The sequence below is a fragment of the Rhea americana genome, unplaced genomic scaffold (genome assembly GCF_003343005.1).
Source record: "Rhea americana isolate MKP2758 unplaced genomic scaffold, rheAme1 scaffold_60, whole genome shotgun sequence".
NCBI classification, from domain to species: domain Eukaryota; kingdom Metazoa; phylum Chordata; class Aves; order Rheiformes; family Rheidae; genus Rhea; species Rhea americana.
This window is the reverse complement of record NW_028186757.1, coordinates 4,371,198-4,391,037: the sequence shown is the minus strand read 5'-3', so window position 1 is coordinate 4,391,037 and position 19,840 is coordinate 4,371,198. Positions and strand designations below refer to the sequence as shown.

The 19,840-nt window shown below is 39.9% G+C and overlaps 1 protein-coding gene and 2 long non-coding RNA genes across 4 annotated transcripts in view; 2 read left to right on the top strand and 1 right to left on the bottom strand.

Annotated features, from left to right (window-relative positions):
- Positions 1 to 92: 92 nt before the first annotated feature.
- Positions 93 to 4,937, top strand: LOC146587291 (uncharacterized). Its single transcript, XR_014897709.1, has 3 exons — positions 93 to 288; positions 2,780 to 2,913; positions 4,869 to 4,937. It is a non-coding gene; the product is annotated as an uncharacterized LOC146587291 (long non-coding RNA).
- LOC146587290 (uncharacterized) lies at positions 4,837 to 6,453 on the bottom strand. Its single transcript, XR_014897710.1, has 2 exons — positions 6,326 to 6,453; positions 4,837 to 5,449 (listed from the first exon to the last, which is right to left on the bottom strand). It is a non-coding gene; the product is annotated as an uncharacterized LOC146587290 (long non-coding RNA).
- A 171-nt stretch (positions 6,454 to 6,624) lies between these two features.
- Positions 6,625 to 19,840, top strand: part of FNIP2 (folliculin interacting protein 2) — a 52,782-nt gene continuing 39,566 nt past the window's right edge. For both annotated transcript variants that reach the window (XM_085319892.1, XM_085319890.1), the window contains exon 1: positions 6,625 to 6,935. In XM_085319892.1, the coding sequence (XP_085176018.1) occupies positions 6,841 to 6,935 (95 nt within the window). In that variant the 5' untranslated portion in view covers positions 6,625 to 6,840. The remainder of the gene's footprint in view (positions 6,936 to 19,840) is intronic.

Here is a 19,840-nt window from a genome sequence, read left to right as displayed (position 1 = left end):
GCCGGCAGCGGCGGCGAGGGAGCGCGTGAAGGGCCGCGCGCGGCGGCGGGCGCGGTGCGCGGCCTGGCTGCTCACCTGGCCTCGCTTTGTGTCTGCTCGGTACAGCCGCGCTCAGCGGCCGCGAGGGGCTTAAAGGCGATCTGCAGCGAAGCAGAAGTGCGCTCTCGATGGTGCAGAAGGCCTGCCGATTTGGGTGATGCTCAGCGCTCTTTGATCTTGCTTGGATTCGGTTTTCTTTTACACTAGAAGTGCAGTTTTTCTGTAAGATTGCGACTCTCTCAAAAAGGGGTAGGTTGTCAAAAGTGACTCACTTAGAAATGCCAGRTAACTCTTTCTGCTAACCTAACAGTCCTGGAAACACTGCCAGCCAAAATGAGCCTTTCTGTTCCCTGGCCTTCTCTAATGCATCCCAGAAATTACATTCATTTTAGGATTCATTGTATTCTCCAAAGGTGTTTTTTTTCTCTAATTCTTGTTATCTTTGAATTTTTGGACATGAGCATCAGCAGGCTGCTTTTCATCTATCTCTCTGTGTACCTTCAATATTAGGAGTATCACAGAGCAGTTGTAATTCCTATATTGAAAGAAAAAAAAGAAAATGGCATTGATATCAATAACAGTGCAGTCCATATACTACATCAGGATTATTTTCACATCCTCTATGCAGACGTTGAATAAAAGAAGTGATCAGCATTGAATGCTGTTGTGTATCACATCTGGGAGCCCTTAACAGAAGGAAAAGTCATCCACTACCATCTGGGAACACTTAGTGAGAAACTAGTGGAACCACACGAAGGMATTTCCCTCTCTGAGCCAGGTTATGCAGCTGGGTCAGGGATTTTGCATGCTCCGTGTCAAAGGCCACCAGAGCTTAAAGTCATCTATAAGTCATCGTGCGTTCGGCCATGGTCATTGGCCAAGAAGATTTATCATAGGTGAAGTGCAGTGGAGTGGGAGAAATRATCTCAGTGGGACAGAAATTAGCCAAGAGAGTACGATCTAGATTTCTGTAGCGGACATCTTAGTGAAGTGCTTTTAGTTGTTTGGCTTTTTTTTCCACCCCTTGAGAGCAGCTGGCAGCTTCCCCTCAGGAAGAATTATTGATGTGTTCTTCAGGAGCAGACTTACACAGTCCCTGCAGGTTTTTGTCCTAGCCAAGTTGGAATAGACTAGATTCTAGGCTAATAATTCATATTACAATAGTTGCTTGGAAGACTCTATGTGCAAGGTACTTCAGAGGGACAAAGAAAGAGGCAATCCTTATCCCAAAYGGCTTGCAATCTAACCAGACAAGACAGGGAAAGATTAAGGTTATTGTGCTAATTTTAAGATGTGAGCTCAGCAAGAGAGAAAATGATCAACTTGCCCAATGTCATTAGGACGGACTGGAAAATATGTGAGCAGAATGAGTTACCTCCCAGGCACTATAGTAATGTAACTATTCTATTAGTAGTGATACTACTCTATGATAGTATATATACTATAAGTATCAATCCATCAATTGTAAAAACCTGGTATAATATGACTTCTTTGAAGAATTTACTGAGTGATTTTGTGATCAAACTAATGCATTAAGTTATATGTTAAATTTATAGATAAATAATCCCTAAGTCAGAGCTATTTTAAAAGGTCCCTTGAATTCTCTATTTTCAAGTAGTAAAATTACTGATTTTTGATCCTGTAATGCTTTATGATCTTGTAGTTTAAAATTATTTCCTGTTATGCAAACATTGCCTATAGCTAGATACTTTTAATAGTTTATTTAGTAAATATTTGCAAAGCAATACCTCTTGAATATAAGCAGTAGCTGAATTGTTTGTTAAACTGTTTTTATTTTAATTCAGATGTTTATTTTCCTGCCTATACAGCTTTGGAAACCCAGTAAAATTAGTTTGAGTCTTACTAGTAGATAAACGTCATACTTGCTAGGATATGACACTGCAGCCTGATCAGATTCAAAGATCAGTCAGAGCAAGGGTTCTTTTCATGTGGATCTTATATAACTCCTTGTCTCACTTTCGATACAAATATGTCCTGTATATTTCTGTAATATCATGGAAATATATAATGGTATTTATTGGAAAGAATTATTACCAGAAGGCATTTAAATCATTATCATGACTGTATTCTTTACTATGTAGAGAGTCTTTTTGGTCTGTATCTAATGCTGGTGGGATGAACTATATGAGTATGGATTAAAAGACAAGAGTGCAACCAGCAAATWGTAAGGGCCATAACAGATTTTGCCTTTTAAAATCTGGGACATGAGGATTTCCAACGAAGCTCTGGATGGATTCCCAGGCATGAGGCTTAGACATATAGTCTAACTCTGACAACTCTGTTGTAGCGGGGAAACAAACCACGTTCTAAACAAGTGTCAGAGCATACACAGGTATATACATCTTTGAGCTCCTCTGGAGGAAAAAGCACTGTACCTTTGCTTTATGAAACTTGACAAGATGCRTAAGCAACAATATTGATTTCAAATGATTGTGAATACCTACCATTGCCTTTACACCACCCAATTCTCACATTACTCAATATTTTATTGGTGATWTTACAAAGATATCCTTTATCTGTCTTTTTTTCTCTATTTTAATACTAGATTGTTAGAAATGAAGTGTTTATATACATTAATATTTACCAATAATTCTAAAACAATTACCTTAAATTATTACTTCCTCTTAAAATGTCATTTTTCATTGACTTTGTCCTTTATGTAAAAAGAGAGTGAAACTGCCTATCTATATTAAGGCAATACCTTTATGTCATTTTTCAGAGGCTGGGGAAAGTTGCTGCAGCAACAGCACAAGTTATGTAACACTCCATTCAATGAAGGATGAGTAAGCTAGTTTGCAGGAGGCTGCAATCCYAAACTCTCTGTTACTGTCTGCTCCTCTCCCTGTTTGCAAGGTATAATACATTTTATAATATGTTTTTAAAGTTCTCTGTACAAAGTCATTTAGACTTACTATGCTAAATGGTAACAACGTGGAGAAATACTGATCCTAGACATTTCTTGATACTACATTTTACTCAGCATGTGTGAAGTAGCAAGGAAATCTGATTCTAATTATTTTACAGAATTCAAAATGTAACTGATATCCTACAAAACATAGCAAGACTTACATGAATTCATACAACTTTATAAAATATGCACCAACACACTAAGGAGTAAGTAAGTATTTAACAGACATCCTAGATTAACTTTTTTGTTAAATCTTCAGCACTTACCTGTTCTGGCTTCTTTTTTTGTGGTTCCTACAAAGCCTCATTCTCACTACAGAGGTTTAGGAGGATTTTGGACTTGTGCGTTCAAGACTGGGAAAGTATGAAAAGGAAGCAACCATAATGGAACTAAAAGTTTCATCTATGTCTAAGTGGTAGGGAGGCTGAGTATTACTTAGGAGATTGGCTTTTATTCCAGCCTGTCCTGGCTATAAAACTTAGTTCGTAAGTATTTCAGAGAAGAATCTTGAGAGATTTATGCTCTGTGAAACTCAGAAACACTTAAAAGCATTCAGCTATTTTAGGATGTAAATGATCCCTTTTATACACCAACAGCTTTCTCTGTACATAAAGAGTCTGGCCTTTTGGTACTATTATAAATAAGGTTTTGATTTTCATATGGCATACTTCTRTTTGTTTTATTTAAGAGTGAGGGCTGCAGAGGCAGTATCTTGCTGTAAATGATGTTTGCTTGACAGTTGGTATGGCTTTGCTTCTTCTACACCTGCTCATATTTTGCACACATGGGATAGTGAAAAATCAGCCCACTTGTTTTGTTAGGTGTACTTTACAGCCAACTCCGTCAGAGATGGGATAGTGCATACTGATTGTGAAAGTTGCTTCATAGTCCTCTGCTGATTATGCTGTGTTTGCTCCATGATTTTTCAGGAATGAACTTCAGAAATAATACGCTTCTAGAAGGAAGCAGTGTCTTAATGTTTTGTTAGCAAATTGAAAGCATACTGACACATAAACCCCCCCCCCCCCAAAATACTGTGAACTACTTTTGGGCTGAGCATCAGCCAACCTATAGATCAGAAATGCATTTTTAAGTGAATCTCCCAGTTGTCCCTGCTAACTGCTTTCCTTCAAGTTTTGGAGTGGTGTCCAAGCACACAAACTGGGTTATATGCAGATGAAACTAAATCAGATGTGTTTCAGGAACACACTTAGCATGCTCCAGCCACTGATAATTATCCTGTGCACAGGACCAGACTACAACTAGCCTAAAATAAAATCCTGTACAATGTGTATGGTGTGGAAACTGAGGTCTCTTAGCCAACAGGTTTAGTCTACAATTCTGCCTGCACTGGTGAGCACTACTGGTTAATGCAGACATAGCCCTAGAGTAGTAGCCACAGTCTTTGCAACATTACATTTCTTAAGACTTCTGAGAAGTACAGTTCAGYGCTCATTTCTGGAGCTGTGTGCCTACTTTCTTATTCAGATTGACTACCGTGCCAACTATGATGTCCTTCATTTTGACCAGTTGCACCCTGCTATTCAAATCTYTTTTAATGTACTATCAGAGCACTTTGATGATGATCATTGCCTTATTTTTCTGTCTTTCATCCTCGACTGAAAAGACTGACTGTAATGAGCAAGGGGCATCTGGTGATGATGGTAGAAAGGAAGAATCAGAAGCCACAAGAATATTCATGCTCAAAGATTTACATTGGGTATTCAGAGAGAATGTTCAGATGAAGTGGCTGAGACCCTTCAAAGTGGTGATTCCTCCCAGGAACGGACCTTTAGACAAAGTCACCTGAGCATTACGAGATTCAGTCTTGTGTTAGAGAGATATATACTGATCAGACTCTCAGCCAGTAGGCGTTCAACCTTTGATTTTTATTTTAAAGAGAAATCAACTTCTCCAGTCAGAGAAAAGCTGGGTCCAAAGCCAGCATGTCCTGTACTACTTCTGTCATTTTTGGATGTTGAGTTGTCAGTCAGCAATTCTGATGATCCTGCATTTGCCTCACTTTTCTCCATACGATATGTATATATTGTTCTTCTGTATTTGTGTGTTTGAAGTCATTGTATGCATCTCTGGCTGTTACAGTAATTTCTATGGGAAAAATTGCTACACAGTCCACCATGTTGCTGACACACTTTTCAGGGCTGTGTGCTGTGAGAGAAAGGTATTTGGATAGTCAAATTTGAAAAAGGACACTGATTTGCATCTTCCTGTTAGATAGCACTTAGTGACCTGGGAGTTCAAAAAACTCGTAGTAGTATCCTTCATTCCCCTTCAAAAAAAATATCTCCCTATTGCCATCTTATTCTTTTTCCAGGTCTCTTCCCCTCTTTGCAAAGCAGCCAAGTCTAGAATTTCTCTCTCTTACACACTAAGTATGTGCAGCAAGAAAAGATGCAAGACCTGTCACTGGAATTTCATGTCCTGTGTATTTCAAGAGCCTCCAGTGGTTTTCTAGGTTTCCTGAAAAAGAAAAGGAAGATGTAATGATTGTTTGTTTGCTGCACCTTACTATGCAACTCCTTAGCTGATTGAATATGAGCATTCAGATCAATGTTCTCTTGATGGACTATGAAAATATGATCCTGCTGGTGGGCAAAACACAATCATTCTCCCCAAATTAAACAAATGAAAGAAGCTCCAAACAGTGCCTAAATATTATTGTCTAATGAATTTCTGAGTGCAATACATCAAATAAAGAGAAGTGAGCAGAACAAGGCTGTAACCCTGCAATGTCACAACAGGACTACCTTAATGCAAAAATGTACTTGTTTGCATAAAGATTGAAATCAAAGTTCAGATTCTTGTAAGAAATCAAAGTACTTCTACAATTTGATGTTGGAGGACCTCTTGTTATACAAACTACGTCTAGAAAAGATTGGATTAAAACTTTTCCAGATCTGTGATTTGGATTTGTGTACATAGCAAAGATCAGTAGCAAACACAAGACCCAAACTTTCCAACAGCCCAACAGATGGTTTTTTTTTGATTGTGAATTTGGCTGGTTTGACAGAGAAGGTGAAACTTCTACTGTAGCAGTGACATTTCAGTATCAGCCCATGGAGGGGGGGGAAAAAATGCTATTATGTAATGGTTTATCTTGTGCAATAGTGTGCAGGTTTCCCTTTATTAGGAGAAAAAGTTGCAGCTCAGGAAAGCAAATAGACACTTTACATGTGTACATGTACAGTATATAAAAAAATACACATCGAAGTGTGTGTATTACATGTATATGTGCATGTACATATTCTGTGTATATGAAATGCTGTACATACACATACATGCACGCACACACACATATATATATATATGCATAAATATACATCCAGACATACACACCGCGTTATTAGGTGCCTAAACATACGCGTTTGTACACGGCYTCGTCTCTCCCGGCGGCCGCACACCCGCGAGGCCGCGCGGGACCCCCATCTCCTCCGCCAACGGCCCTAACGGTCGCGCCACCTCGCGCTAGGGGTGGCAGCCGCGCCCCTTTAAGGCTGGCTGCCCGCGTTTACCACGTGCTGGGGGCGGGGCCCGGGGCGGCGCGCAGCCAATGGGGAGCTCCCGAGGGACGCGGCGCGTCCGCGTGCCCGTGGCGCAGCTGCTGCTGGCGGCGCGCTCCGTCCCGCAGGAGGGCGGGCTCGGCCCCTCGGTCAGGTGACTGGCGGCCGCCGGCAGCGGCGCGGCGCGGCTGAGCGAGCCGGCCGCTCGGCCGGCGCTCCCCTCGGCTCCTCCGCGCGATGCTGGGCGGCTCCGCGGCGGCGGGGATGCTGCCACGGCCGCCGCCGCCCGCTGCCAACTGAGCCGCCGCGTGAGGCAGCGCGGGGCCGGGGCGGCGGGGGCAGGGCGGCAGCATGGCCCCCACCCTGCTCCAGAAGCTCTTCAACAAAAGGGGCGGCAGCGCCGCGGCGCCTCACGGCCGGGCCCCGCGGGAGGGGCCCGCCTTCAGGTGAGCGCCGGGGCCGGGGGGAGGCAGCGGCGGCAGCCGCGGGGGTGGGGGGAGAAGGGCCCGCGGCGCCGCGCGCGCGGCGGCCGTTGGGGACGGGCGGGGAAGCGGGAGCCGTTGGCTGCCGGCGTGGGGGTCTCGCTGCCCCGCGGCGCCCGCCTTGGCGGGGACGCGCCAAGCCGCGGGCGAGCCCGCCCGAAGGGAGGCGGCCGGGCGGGGGGCACTGCTGCCCGGCGTGGCTTCTTCCCCGCCGTCTCTTCCCCCGCTGTGATCTCTCAGCCATTTTATGGGCGAGTTGGAAGTCTCGCGCTCGGGAGCCGCGCAGCTCCCGTCTTACCTCCGAGCCCCGCAGGAGGACGGGACGGGACGAGGAGCGCCGAGCCTGGCTGGCTCGCTTTCTTAGCGCTCCTGTGCCGTTACTGCGATAACGCGTGTTCACGCCGCTTCGCGGCAGGAAAACTAAAAACGGCTTAATTGTTGTGACCTAAATAAATGCTTATGACTTGATGACCCGCTGAGAGGTAGGTACCTTTCCCTGCTCTTTGCCTGTGATGTCCCAGATCCGCACAGGAGGAAATAATCAGCTAATATTACTGCATTACTTATGTAATCTCCATACGATACTGGGTTATTCTATTTTCTAAACCTTCAGGGACAGCCTTTTGCTCAGGTCAGTGGTTTGGAGCTATGTTACCGCTCACAAGACCCAATCAGTCCTGGTGAGAAGAGTACCTATCACAAGCGTGCCCAGTAACCTCCGTGTTGTCATCTTTCTGCTCAGCATGAGTTCACTGGTCTTGTGATCAGACAACGTAAAGGACTGAATTGGAGTCTGGACTTTAACTGCTGAAACTATTAGGAATGCTAAGGGAAGGCAGAAAATACCTATTTTCTTATCGTTCATCTACTGAGCAAGTGCCATAGTGCAAGTAAGAAAGATCACCATAACAATCTTTGATTTCAAAGATGGTCCTTTTGGACCATAGCCGTACACATGGCCAAAGTTACAAGATCRTGATGAAAGATGGAGTAACATCAACCTGCGTTAGCATATTTTTGATTATAAGGTGAGTCCTGTAAAAATGACAGGGTACAGCACTGGTGCTGCATTTATATTAGACAACAACACTGGTGAATTTTGGGAGGCTGTAGCATCTGTATACTGTTTTGCTAGTTAYTCTTTGTAGCATTCATCCACATTATGAATTAAGGAACCTTTCAGTTTGAAAGAAAACAAAGCTATTTTCTACATTTAAACTGGCAGTTTCTGAGTTACTCTTCATATTTCACCTTGTACTTAAAATCTTGTACTTATTCTTCAAAGTACTCTGTATCAGAGATACAAAACCAGATTAATGCTGTTAATTTTAGTTTTAAGGTTCTTGGATTCTTTGAGGAGCTCCAYGCAGACAGATCCTGTGCACTGTGTGTATCGCATTTTAAAGTCAATGAAATTGTTCCAGCTGGAATATTTTGGGAGGTTAGGGCCTATTTTTTTTTCCTTCTTTCTATCTGTTCCTTAAGTTTGATATTGCATGCTTGGTTTTTCAGTTTGAATACCATTTAATGATGTGACACTTTAAGCAAAAATGGTTTTAATTGAACAATATTACAGGTAATCATCATTCTCTTTATGTACTACCACTACTCCTTCCCTGTTTAGTTTTGGTATATTTGATTAATAAAGTTGTTAAAGGATCTTGAATGTAGGGTTTTTTGCCTTTTAATAATTCATTAAGTTTCTTCCTTACTAGAATTTTTTAAAGGTGCTACAAGACTTTTTGGCAGAACCATACTTACTGGATCTTAGAAGCTGAGCTACAACTTTCTGATAGGCTTTCTGATAAACAGTAATCTCTGTTTAAATCAAAATGTATGATTGGACCTAAGTAAAGGGAAAGACTTGCTCTTTCTGTAACCTCTATATCAAGCATGTACTGCTGGTCACTGTTAGAGCCAGAATAGTGGTATCATTCTTTGGTCGTAATGGCAAGCTTATATTTTTAAGGATTTTTGGTGATTCTTGCTCTTTCTCCATGCTTTGGTTAGTAAGGTCTCTTTATGTTCAGTATCTGTCTTGCTGCCTATGGCTCTCCTAAGAGGCCCTGTGAGATCATTGATAATTTGTATCTGCACCCTGAATTGTTATGAAACTCTTAGGAGCCTGCACGTCTTCTTACATACTCCCTCAACAAAAGCTATAAAAAAATCACTAAAGATATCTTTATTAGATATTACATCCTGTAACTGATTTCAAAGCTTTTTTCCCTCAAGTGCACAATTGGGAATTTTTGCTTTCTAATAATCTGACCTCTTGTATAGAAGTTGTTGCAGAGGGTCCCTAACCAGGCTTCAGAGTTGCCCATAACRAGTTCTCTGAGTGTTCATTCCATTGTCCTGCTCTCCTTTAACTAAAGCTAAAAAGTGACCAAATATCAGAGTTGCTGCTTCTCTTCGGCTCTGAAGAGAAAAGCAAGCTTCTAATTCCATGCTGTTTACCAGAACAAGCTGATACAGGCTCATAGAAAAAGAGATGTGATGTGTGGAGCCACAGGGAATGGTTTCTTGGGAGCATTAGCATTTTAATTTGGGTCAGGAGTGCACTTTTCAAAGAAACCTCCCAAATGTCTCCACTTAGGCTGTCAGAGCCAAGCRGCTTCAGTGTGCAGACTAGATTCCCTTGGATTAAACAAAATTAGAATATGTGCTCCAACAATTAATGGGCATTCAGTCCTTGGGACCAGACTAGAACTGGTCAAAAGATATAGTATGGGTGTCAGGTCCTTAGCACCAATGAATTCACTCTGTGGATCAAGTCTCCAATGCATGCTAATATAAATGCAACTCTTACTTGCTGGGTGAGGAGAAAGTAAACATGAGGTATAGATGCTAATATAGAGCTATTAGGATAGTAAGACTTCTTACTGGCTTGTGCCTCCCTGCAAAATAATGGAAATACTAGTTTTGAATTTAATGGTAGAAGGGTAGTATTTAAATTTGTACAATATTTTAATTATTTCTAAAAACAGAAATCAGAAATCATCTGGGGAACAGACAGGTATTTGATATAATACTGTATTTTTTTCAAAACAGTTTTGTGTATAGATCTTCAGCTTCTGTTTTTTGTTATGACTGCTTTCTGCTTAAATATATACGTATACCTTTCAATGAAASTTTCTGATTGTAATTATATGTCTTTTTATCTCTAACTTTGAGAAACCCTTATTACTTCACATGTGAGAAATAGGTATTTATGTGTAGCTAAGATTTCCTTAAAATATTTCTTATTCCCTTATCAACTGTTATTTCCCTTAGAAGATTGAGTTAGTGTATTTTAGTACATATTTTGGAGTGCTACCAGGGTCATGTGCCTAGTTAGAAGCCAGTTATTACTGCAAAAACAAAACATCCCCCCTCTCCTAGAATTTTAAACTTTAGAGATGAAGCAGGATATTTAATAAGCATGTAGTGTTTCAAAACTAAAATATCTCTAGTGCTGAGTGAATACTTGGGTAAGGTGCTGGGGAATAGCTTTAAAGAACTAAATATGAGTTGCAGGTGTTTTGTAGTTAAATTTACAGCAGTTCATCTGTAATTGTTCTTACCTGATTCTAGAATGAGATTTCACAAGAATGCTTTGCTGTTTTTTTCAACATGAAAGATGGAAGTTCTCATTAAACTAAGGACTAAGATTTTACAAATCTCCTAACAAGGGGTGAAACTAGTATATGCAGAGCCTATATCCAGGGCACGTAAGAATGAAGAGAAATGCCTCAGACTTTGTGRAAGATTATGCTTTCACTGCCAAATGTGTTCCTGCATGCTAATCTTCGATACATTTTCTTTGATATTGTTATGCGTTGCAAGAGATGTTTAAAAATAGGAAACAATTTCACTTCATATAAATTCTATAAAATATGAGACTGTGGTACTTCAGCTAGTTTTAAAACTTGCAAACAGGCTATTACTTCAGCTAAATATCAGTTGCTCCTTCTGGTGTCTATAATGGAACGGATGTCATGTTTTAACTGTGGGATATCTGTCTGGTAACAGTTTGTTAGCTTTGGTGTATGAGATCATTTGTTTGGCAGGTGATACTAGCAATTCCTTTGGTCATAGTGCTAAAATGCTTGGTGAGATCCTACTCACTAAGCGTTATTTCACAGCATTTATTACCAGCCTGGCAATATTCCACCCTCTGGAAAAGGAACTTTGTTTTGAGTTTACTTGCATGTCATTTTGTTTTGTCTTTGTTAAAATGAAATGCTTTTTAGTAAATTCCTGTAGCCTAGTTGGGTTTCTACTGAGCTTGCAGCTTTGCAGGCATCCAAAAAGCAATAAAGTTAATAAGCACCTAGGTACGTCTTCACACGTGAATTATACCTCTACGTATATGGTTGTAAATCCTTTAAAAAGCATTAAAAAACAAATAAAAAAAAATTACTATTTCATATGCTGTAGGAAGGCAAATTAAGTCCAGGGTCATCCCTAACCATTGGGGTAGGGAACAATAAACAGCAAATGTTGGCTGTGTACCTCTTTATTGACAGCTGAYGATGAGCCTTAAGGTGCAGTAGTATATTTCTGTTTCGACATTAGCCTTTCTTCAGTAATGAAAGCTAAAAAGTAATTATGCTGGAAGATTATAGTCTTGCTCAAGACAACTGCTTGGTGAGGAAGTGACTGAAAGTATGGTCTTCTGACATGGAAACTAGGCTTCTAGCCTGGGGCTCTTTTTAAGGAAAGCAAGCAAAAACCCAAATCCTTTGGCTTTTGAGCTTGCAGGAATAAAGGCTGTTCTTCTCCCTCTTAAATTGTTTGGATTTTCCCTCCTCCTCCACACTCATGTCACTGAACACCTCTTGGGTTCTTTTAGCCTTTCTGTGAGATAAACTCTTTCTMCTTCAAGGTTACAGGAAGAAAATCTTACGATTTTCTTGCCTTGGGTACCTAAAAAGCTGTATGAAAATATATAGGCTACTGACATTCCAGGAGGGACCTTGGTTATTTCATCTACTTCCAAGAAAAGATGCATTTCATCTAGTTTATCAAGTTGTTTTGCCAGTAGGCTCATCTTGTTTCTGTTTTATGAGTAATTTATGTTGCATAAYTAGCTTGTGTGTTTCTACACACCTGACTCTTAAAACCTTGATATGTAATTGGATAGCAGGTAGTTGATGCTGTATTCTTAGGGTACTTTTGCCATTCACATGTCTAAGACTGGGTAAATGAGTACTCTGCCGCATATTATGCTCAGTATAAAGTGATTCAAAGTATTGTAGCAACAGAAGACCTTGGAGCTATCTACACTTAACAGCACATGTCCATAAAGAGAACACATTACAATCTAAAACAATGATGCTAATACTGTAAGCAAATACTTTTTTGTTGACTTAAATGGGTTAATATGAGTGAGAAAATAGAGCTGCTTTGGGCTTGAAAAATTTGGATATTCATTCATAATAGATGAATTTATACAGAAACTTTTTAAAAGCTGATGCAGAGTCTTCTTGCCAGTAGAGGCTGACTTCACTAGATTTTTTTTTATATAAATTTAGTTGAAGTAACAGAATAGCTTTATTAAAACTTGAGAGGAAAGGAAGATGACAGAAGTTTGACATAAATGTTTTAGTCATTCATCATCGTGTTATCCTGCTTTGACATAGTGGGATATAGATGTGCATGGCAGTGGCCTTTCACTGTAGTTCTGGTCCTAGCAATGATTAACAGAAGACCAAAAGCCCTGCTGTTCACAGTAGTGCAAACAAACACCACTGAATAATTGTGTGAGAAGGGTCCAGAAAATGTAGTAGTTATTTTCATAAAAACGGTTTATTTCTTGTTCTGACCTTTCAGTATTTTTCGTGTGGCATTTTTGAAGCCAGAAGGCTGCTACAGTGAAGTTGCTAAGGACTTCTCTTTGCAAAGAGAATTCCTTGGATGAATATTGACTACATGTGCTACAAACCTTTGTGAGATACCTGCTCCTTTAGCTATTCTTTTTTAATAATAACAGTCACCTGCTCTTGTTGATGAGCTACTTTGCATCTTATTGGTGTTGGGGGATAGCTTCTGAAGGGAAAGTTTGGTTTTAGAGCCATGTGTGACATCTTGTATTTTCAACAGTTGTTTCTAATACATTGGTAATGCTAGTACATCCCTGATTAAGACCACATCATCTATAACTGTAATGTGTCACTTAAAGTGCTATAAGGAAAATGTCTTTAGAATATCCTAATTATCAGTATTTGTATGTGAAGATTTTCATTTGTTAGGTGAAAGATGAGAAGTTTGATTCTGGAGGGTGGCAGTTAACAGCCTTGCTAGAGAGAATAAGTGAGAAAAGGAGGACTCTGAATTGGATGTGTCTGCTGTGAAGACAGAAGATGTGTCTGTCTACACCTTCCCACTCCCTTCCTGTGATAAAATGTCTGATTACTACTGTTCTGGCAAACAAGCTGAACATGGCTGTTCTCCTTCATTTTGCTTGTCATGAAATCATCTCTTCTGTATGTTCTGCTTCTCCTTCTTACTCCTCAGGCTCAGGTTGTTTTCTATTCTACTTTCTACTCCTCTAACAGTGCTTGCATCTCTTGCATCACTCCCCCCAGATGATCTGCCTCATCTGTATGTGTCTGTCATTCAGACACCATAGCAATGTCATATTTTCATATACAAAATTTGGGTCACAAGACAAGCTTCATTGCAGATTGTGAAGCATCCTGCTGAGGCATGGAGAGGTCTAGCTTAGTAGTTTCATTTATAATGCCTATGGCTTCCCAATTACGCTTAGGGCAAGTACTGATGCTTTTGCATAATAGCARTTAAAATATTTCTGTTTTACCAGTTAGTGCGCTTCCAGGGTATGGGTAAAATTTCTATGATTGCACTGATAATATGGACATGATGAGAGTTTCACATCACATTTACTACTGTTAAAACTGGCTTGTGATTTTCCTTCCATAGATTGCACTGAAGTGAAACTTGAACTGTGTGATGTAATTACTGAACCTGTTTGGAGCTTTCTGTGCAGTGTGTTCTCACTTAAATATATTATAGTTCAACTTCTCTCCTCCAAGGTGCTTGGTGAATTTTCACGTGCTAAAGAAATCAGCCATATTAAATACACAAGCTSTCAGTATTTATTTACCCTTCTAATAGGAGTGCTAACAGGCTTGATTTGATGTTAGCACTTTCAAATTACAAGTCTGAACAGTTTACTATAGTATAGTACTTTATAGTGAAGCTTTCTTGCATAATCATTCCTAGCTTTTAATATCATCAAGTCTGCTAACTWTTATCAGAGAAAAGTGACTTGAATGAACTTGGTGCTCTGTATTTCTGTCAGGAGTCTTTGCACTGAATTCTGAATCTGGATATTATCTTAACACTTGAAACATGTCAGCTTTGGGGGCTGGGTATGTAAGTGCACAGCTCCAGGAGTTCAGGAACACTAAGTAGAGTRCATTAGATAGTTTCTTCTGGGGCAACTCATGAGAGAATGACCTACAAAATCCTGAATGTGCAGTTCTAGGTGGGTTATTCTTGAATTATTCTTTCACTGAGTGTGGATCACTTTACAGAAGTTAATATAATGCAGTAATATTAAGGCCTTGTCTAGTCTGGAAAAGCATATTTTCACAAGCCTTCCTAACTGTCAATAGAGATGAATTAATCTACATGTTAATAATCAGACATTTTTGTTACATTTTTGTGGACATATGAACTGACCCAGCTGTTGCTGATCAGTTGTGCCCTTGTCTGCCACCTTTCCTTACCTTTCCTCACATTCGCATAAAATAACTATCTTCTAAGATCTTCATATTTAACTCTCTAACTTGCACTTGTGCTTTAAAAAGAAAAAAATATCCTATAGGAAGGATTGTAGACCTTCTGTTTTTGAAATTCTGGCTTGTTTAGCAGAAGTGGGTTAAGCAAGCTGGGCAGGTAATGGTTAAGCTGTGAGAAAGGAGGTAACTTTCCTGGTGCAGACACAAGGAAGAGGCAAGTTAGAAGCAGAGACCACTCTGCCTAGCTGAACAGCAGCRGGGAAGTTCACATCTGTTTTGAAGCTATGTTTTAAAACTTGTTTTTTGGCAAATTACTATAGTGGTTTAAGATGCTATGACCTTCATCCATGCTGTGTGGGAATTGATTCTTTACTAGAGGTTATCATTCCACGTCAGAGTTGACAGTGTGCTGGAGCTGCCCTCCCTCACGTCCGTGTGGAGGTCAGTGGTATAACTGCTTTATGTTGAGCTACTGGACTTTACACAGAAGTGATTGAGGAGGGCTCAATCCTAGTTCTAGTCCTCAGCTCTGTTGAGAGGGCTGTAATAAAGAGCTAGGAACTGGTGATGGCTTCAGTTTGCTTTGCAGACAACTGCAGTGGCATGTATCTATGCTTTTGCTTGATCTTGGCTTTTTGCCTGGAGGAAGYTGAGCATACATGGTAGTCAGCTGAAACAGCTTCTAGAGTGCCAAACTCTGCCTTACCAACCATTGAAAGAGTTTCTAAATTACTGCAAGGTAAAGAGTAGGAAAAATTAACCCTCTCTGATTATCAAGATAYCATGTATAATGTCTGGCTGGCTGTGGATGTATATGGCATGCTTACTAAGTACCAAAAAAATATTTCACGTGTGATTCTAAATTCTAGAGTGAGTGAATAATACTTGATGACTTAAGTTTTTGGGACATTTGAGGTTATAGGTGTCATCTATTGTGAACTACATCAGACTACTGTTTAGTTCAGGAACAATTTGGGTACTAAACTTGTGCTCAGAGSTCCCTATGTTTAGTCCTGCATACAGGAGTATGTTTGGGAATGCTTTTGAATGGAAGTAGACAAATAATGTATGTTTTAAAAAGTAGGGTTTTTTTAATGCTGTTTTTTTTTTCAGTGACACTTGGTAATTCTAAAATGGCTATGTATTGCTGGACTGTACAGTGTGCCCAGGGATAAGTCTGCAGTGGTGAAGAAAAAGGGAATAGTGTTTTAGTTCATAATGGGCTTTGTTTACTTTTATTTTAAACAGTCAACTCTATGAACCTATGTACACAGTTGATGCTACACTTGCCAGGTTTTTGTCTGTATTGGGTAAAAAGCACTTGATGGAATGTCAAAGATAACCTGAACTTCTGAACCTTGCTTACTGCTTAAAGGAGTAATTGCATATTTGTGTTCAGATTTGGTGTTGGCTTGTAAACTAGAAATCTGATTGAAACAGTGGYATTTTATTTGCATTACTGAAGCACTGAAAGTTGACTACAGAGTATACTTCATTAGAGTGGTATCACTGGGCCCTGTCTTGACTGGAGAACAAGGTGAGGGGTTTGGTGTGTGTAAATGTGGGTTTTCTGTTATTAAGCTGAAGCTGTAATTGTTAAGAAGGCATCTGGCTAGTCTGTACTGCTAGATTTCATCTTGGGACAAAATTTCTTACATTTCTTAATAATAAAGTATTTTCTTACACAGTGTTTTATTGGAGAGCAAAAGGAGCTTGACTAGTTTTTACCTTCCCACAAGGAGAAAGGTTTCTAATGTCTAAACAGATAAAATTATAGTCAGTAAGTTTATATAGCAATTTAATATTTTGTTTCTATTGCCAAATCTCCAATGTGTGAAGTGTTTTTCTGTTTTATGACAAGATTGCTCCTGGCTCTTTCCTAGGATTTTTTTTTTGTTTAGGTATTTGGTGACTTCCACTTGCCACACAAATTTTAGCATGTTATTGTGTGTGGATACCTTCATGTATAAGCCTGACTGTATATTTTAAGTCTTTATCTATTAAATATAGATGAAGCATGTATGTGTATGTTTTAAGAAAATGTTTAGGACCCTATGAAAGTTGTTAGAGCAGTTGACCTGCTTTAAGCAAGAATCCATTTTGTAACTTAATGATTATTCATACATTCAAAGTCCTGTGTGTAATTGGTGGTAAACAGAACTCTTCYGTACAGTCCCTTAAAAGACCTGGCTCCTTCTTTCCTTTGCAGTGAAACTTAAAGGTATATAAGCCTTCAAGATTCAGTACCAGTTACTGGAAAGTTATCTTCAGCACTGCCTACAACTGAGGGTTAAGGAAAGCATTTTGGATGCAATAGACAAACATAAGGAGAACAAAACACATTTTTGTCTATAACTAATGAAAAWTGCCAGAGTTGACGTTATATCCGTCTGCAGTTATCGCTTCGTTCAATCTAAGTCAGGATTTCCTGGTATTCATCTAGACAGGCGATGGACTCTGCTGTTCATGTTGTAGCAATTTTTAGGTTATCAAGTATGGCTTCTTGTGCATGTATTCTTTCATATTCTCTTGCCAGTTGGATAGATCGTTAAGTTTTCATGAATATTCAAATTTTAGTTTTTCTTCATTCCCGTCTCAGATCTGCCAACGTGTGATTGCCGGCTAACTTTTCAGCTCTCTCTCCTCTATTTTAAAAGAATCACAAACATCTTGTTTTAACAAGAGTTCAATTTAACCATTTACAGATGGCTCACCAATGATACCTTTTTTTTAATTAATCACCAAGTTAACTGGACTGTTTCAGACCTCAGCAGTGCCAAATAGCTACAACTGATCTCTTTGGTTTTGTGTGTTGTTAATCTATTAAAATAAAAATTCAGAACCAWAAACCATGGTGCTGCATATAATGATTTGGATTTTAACATTTTTTTTTAAGAGGATTATAAGATTTGGTTTTAGAAGTAGATCCTAAATAGCACTTTGAATTTGAAAAGAAACACCTAGAACAAAGTAACCAGGTAACTGTGTGTGTGTGTGTGTGTGAGAGAGAGAAAGAGAGAGAGAGAGAGAGAAAGAAAGAACGAATGTACTGTTGAAAATTTACTTTTGGATTGATGGGAAGCTGTTAATTCCTTCAGAAGGTGTTTCCCTTGGAAGAAGGGGATACAGTTCTAGGCAGAGCTTGAGACTGTCCCTGCTTCAGAGCAGTCTCTGGTGAGATGGGAGTGGGCCTTCAGAACAGGGAAGAGGAGGGGATTTGAAATGGTTTCTGTAGCTCTGGAGAGTACCCTAGCTGGCTCGGTTGTAAGGCTTGAGAGAGAATACAAAGCCCTCTGATGAACCTAGCCCATTCATAACAAATGCGGAAGAAATTTGCAAAAAACATTACTATTCATGTGCAGATATTCTTAATTACTTTGAAGGATTTTTGTTTAAAGCAAAATGAGTATTTTTCAACTAAGTAGAAAAAAATTGGGGTGGTTTGGGAATGTTTTTTTTTTTTTGGACACGGGTGTTTTTGTATTTCTGTATTGGTTGGAAACAAGATATATTTACTTAATAATGTTTCTTACTCAGTTCTGTTGTTTATTTTTTCATATTTTGAAACTCTCCCTTAGAACAGGAGCTTGCAGGCTGCATACAGAGTTTTTTTTTTTTCCTTTAAGAAAACAAAAAACAAAGCACAAAACCAGGGCTTTACAGAAGAAGGAGGAACAGGAAAGCGTATGCAACCAAACCTATGCCTTAGGATACCGCCCCTAAGGTGTGGTGGTGATGTCTGTACTGGCCTGCTGATTTACGTAGGAGATATTAAAGTCTGAGATCTGTCAGTACTTTAGTATAGCATTGAAATGCAACAAGAATTGGTACAGTGTTATAAATATTAGATTCTGCCTTCCATTATATTGCTCAAAATTCTTCAAAAGCGTAGTATGTCATTCTTAATTCTCCTGTTCAAGAGAAGGTGGTAAAAGCATAGACAGTAACGCTGGCAGGATAAGAGATTTCAATTCATCTTGTTTTCTGGCATAGGCGATTCTCAGACGTGCCTTGGCAGTGTCTGCATTTAGTAGCAGTGTTCCTGGAAGCTGGCCCAGTCACATGGCGCTGCTGGAACAAGTGACATGTGAATGATGCATTGGTTGAGACCCGTGCAGAGCGCGGGAGGAGGTGGAGCGGCGCTGCCGGCCGGGCCGCCTGCTCCTCAGCACTCRGAGATGCTGGAACGAGTACTGCTCRCTCCCGACAGGCAGCTGCTGTTTGGCTCCAGGAAAAACTGGAAGTTGGTTGTTGGAAGTGCCTTTGAAAAGACCAAACTCTCTCTCTTCCCCACACAAGAATGTTAAATAAAGAACACCACCTTCTGTCTTTGAAACTGTCAAGATGTATTGTTATGAAACAGCTTCTACAAAATATTTGACTTGATTTTGATAAACTGAGATCTCCTGGCTGTTAGAAGCTTCTAGGATTAGGGAGAATTAACTCTTACGGGACAAAGTGGGGAAGGTTGATTAGGACTAAGCAAGGATTTCTGTGTTGAGAAAAGCCTGGGATATAGGTCTGGGGAGCTTATCTTTTTTGCACTTTTTAAAGTTCTGTTTGATGCCCTAGTTTAAAAATATACAACAATACCCCCTCTTATTTGTAAAATTAAATACRTGAATTTAACTTTTCAATGCAGTTATGAGTCTTGATTTTTTTTGTCTCTTTGCTAGCAAGGAACCCATTTCTGGGATAGCAGGTGAAAGCACCATCTCTGTGCTATTTATGGTACAACTTCAAGCATATTGGTTTTGGCTTTTACATTAGCACTGAAACACTCTCAGAAACTTAGTTCCCAGACTTCTGACTTATAAGGCAATGAATTGCGGTGAATTTAGTGCCTGAACTTAGGAGTGGTGTTTGAGTTCTGAAACGCTGATTTAGTAGGCTGTTCTTGATGTTTGTGGCAAGCTGATGTGTGCAATTTCTGGTAACTTTAACTTGGTATAGAACTGCTTGTGTTAGCTTCTATCAGGTGTGTGACGGTTTTGTGGTTGGTTAGTTGAAACTGCTTTCTAGCAACTACAATGGTGAAAAATGCTTCCGGCTTTACAAAAATTCAGTCTAACATCCTTCATTAAGGCAGTCTAGATGCATTTTTACTGCAAACATGGA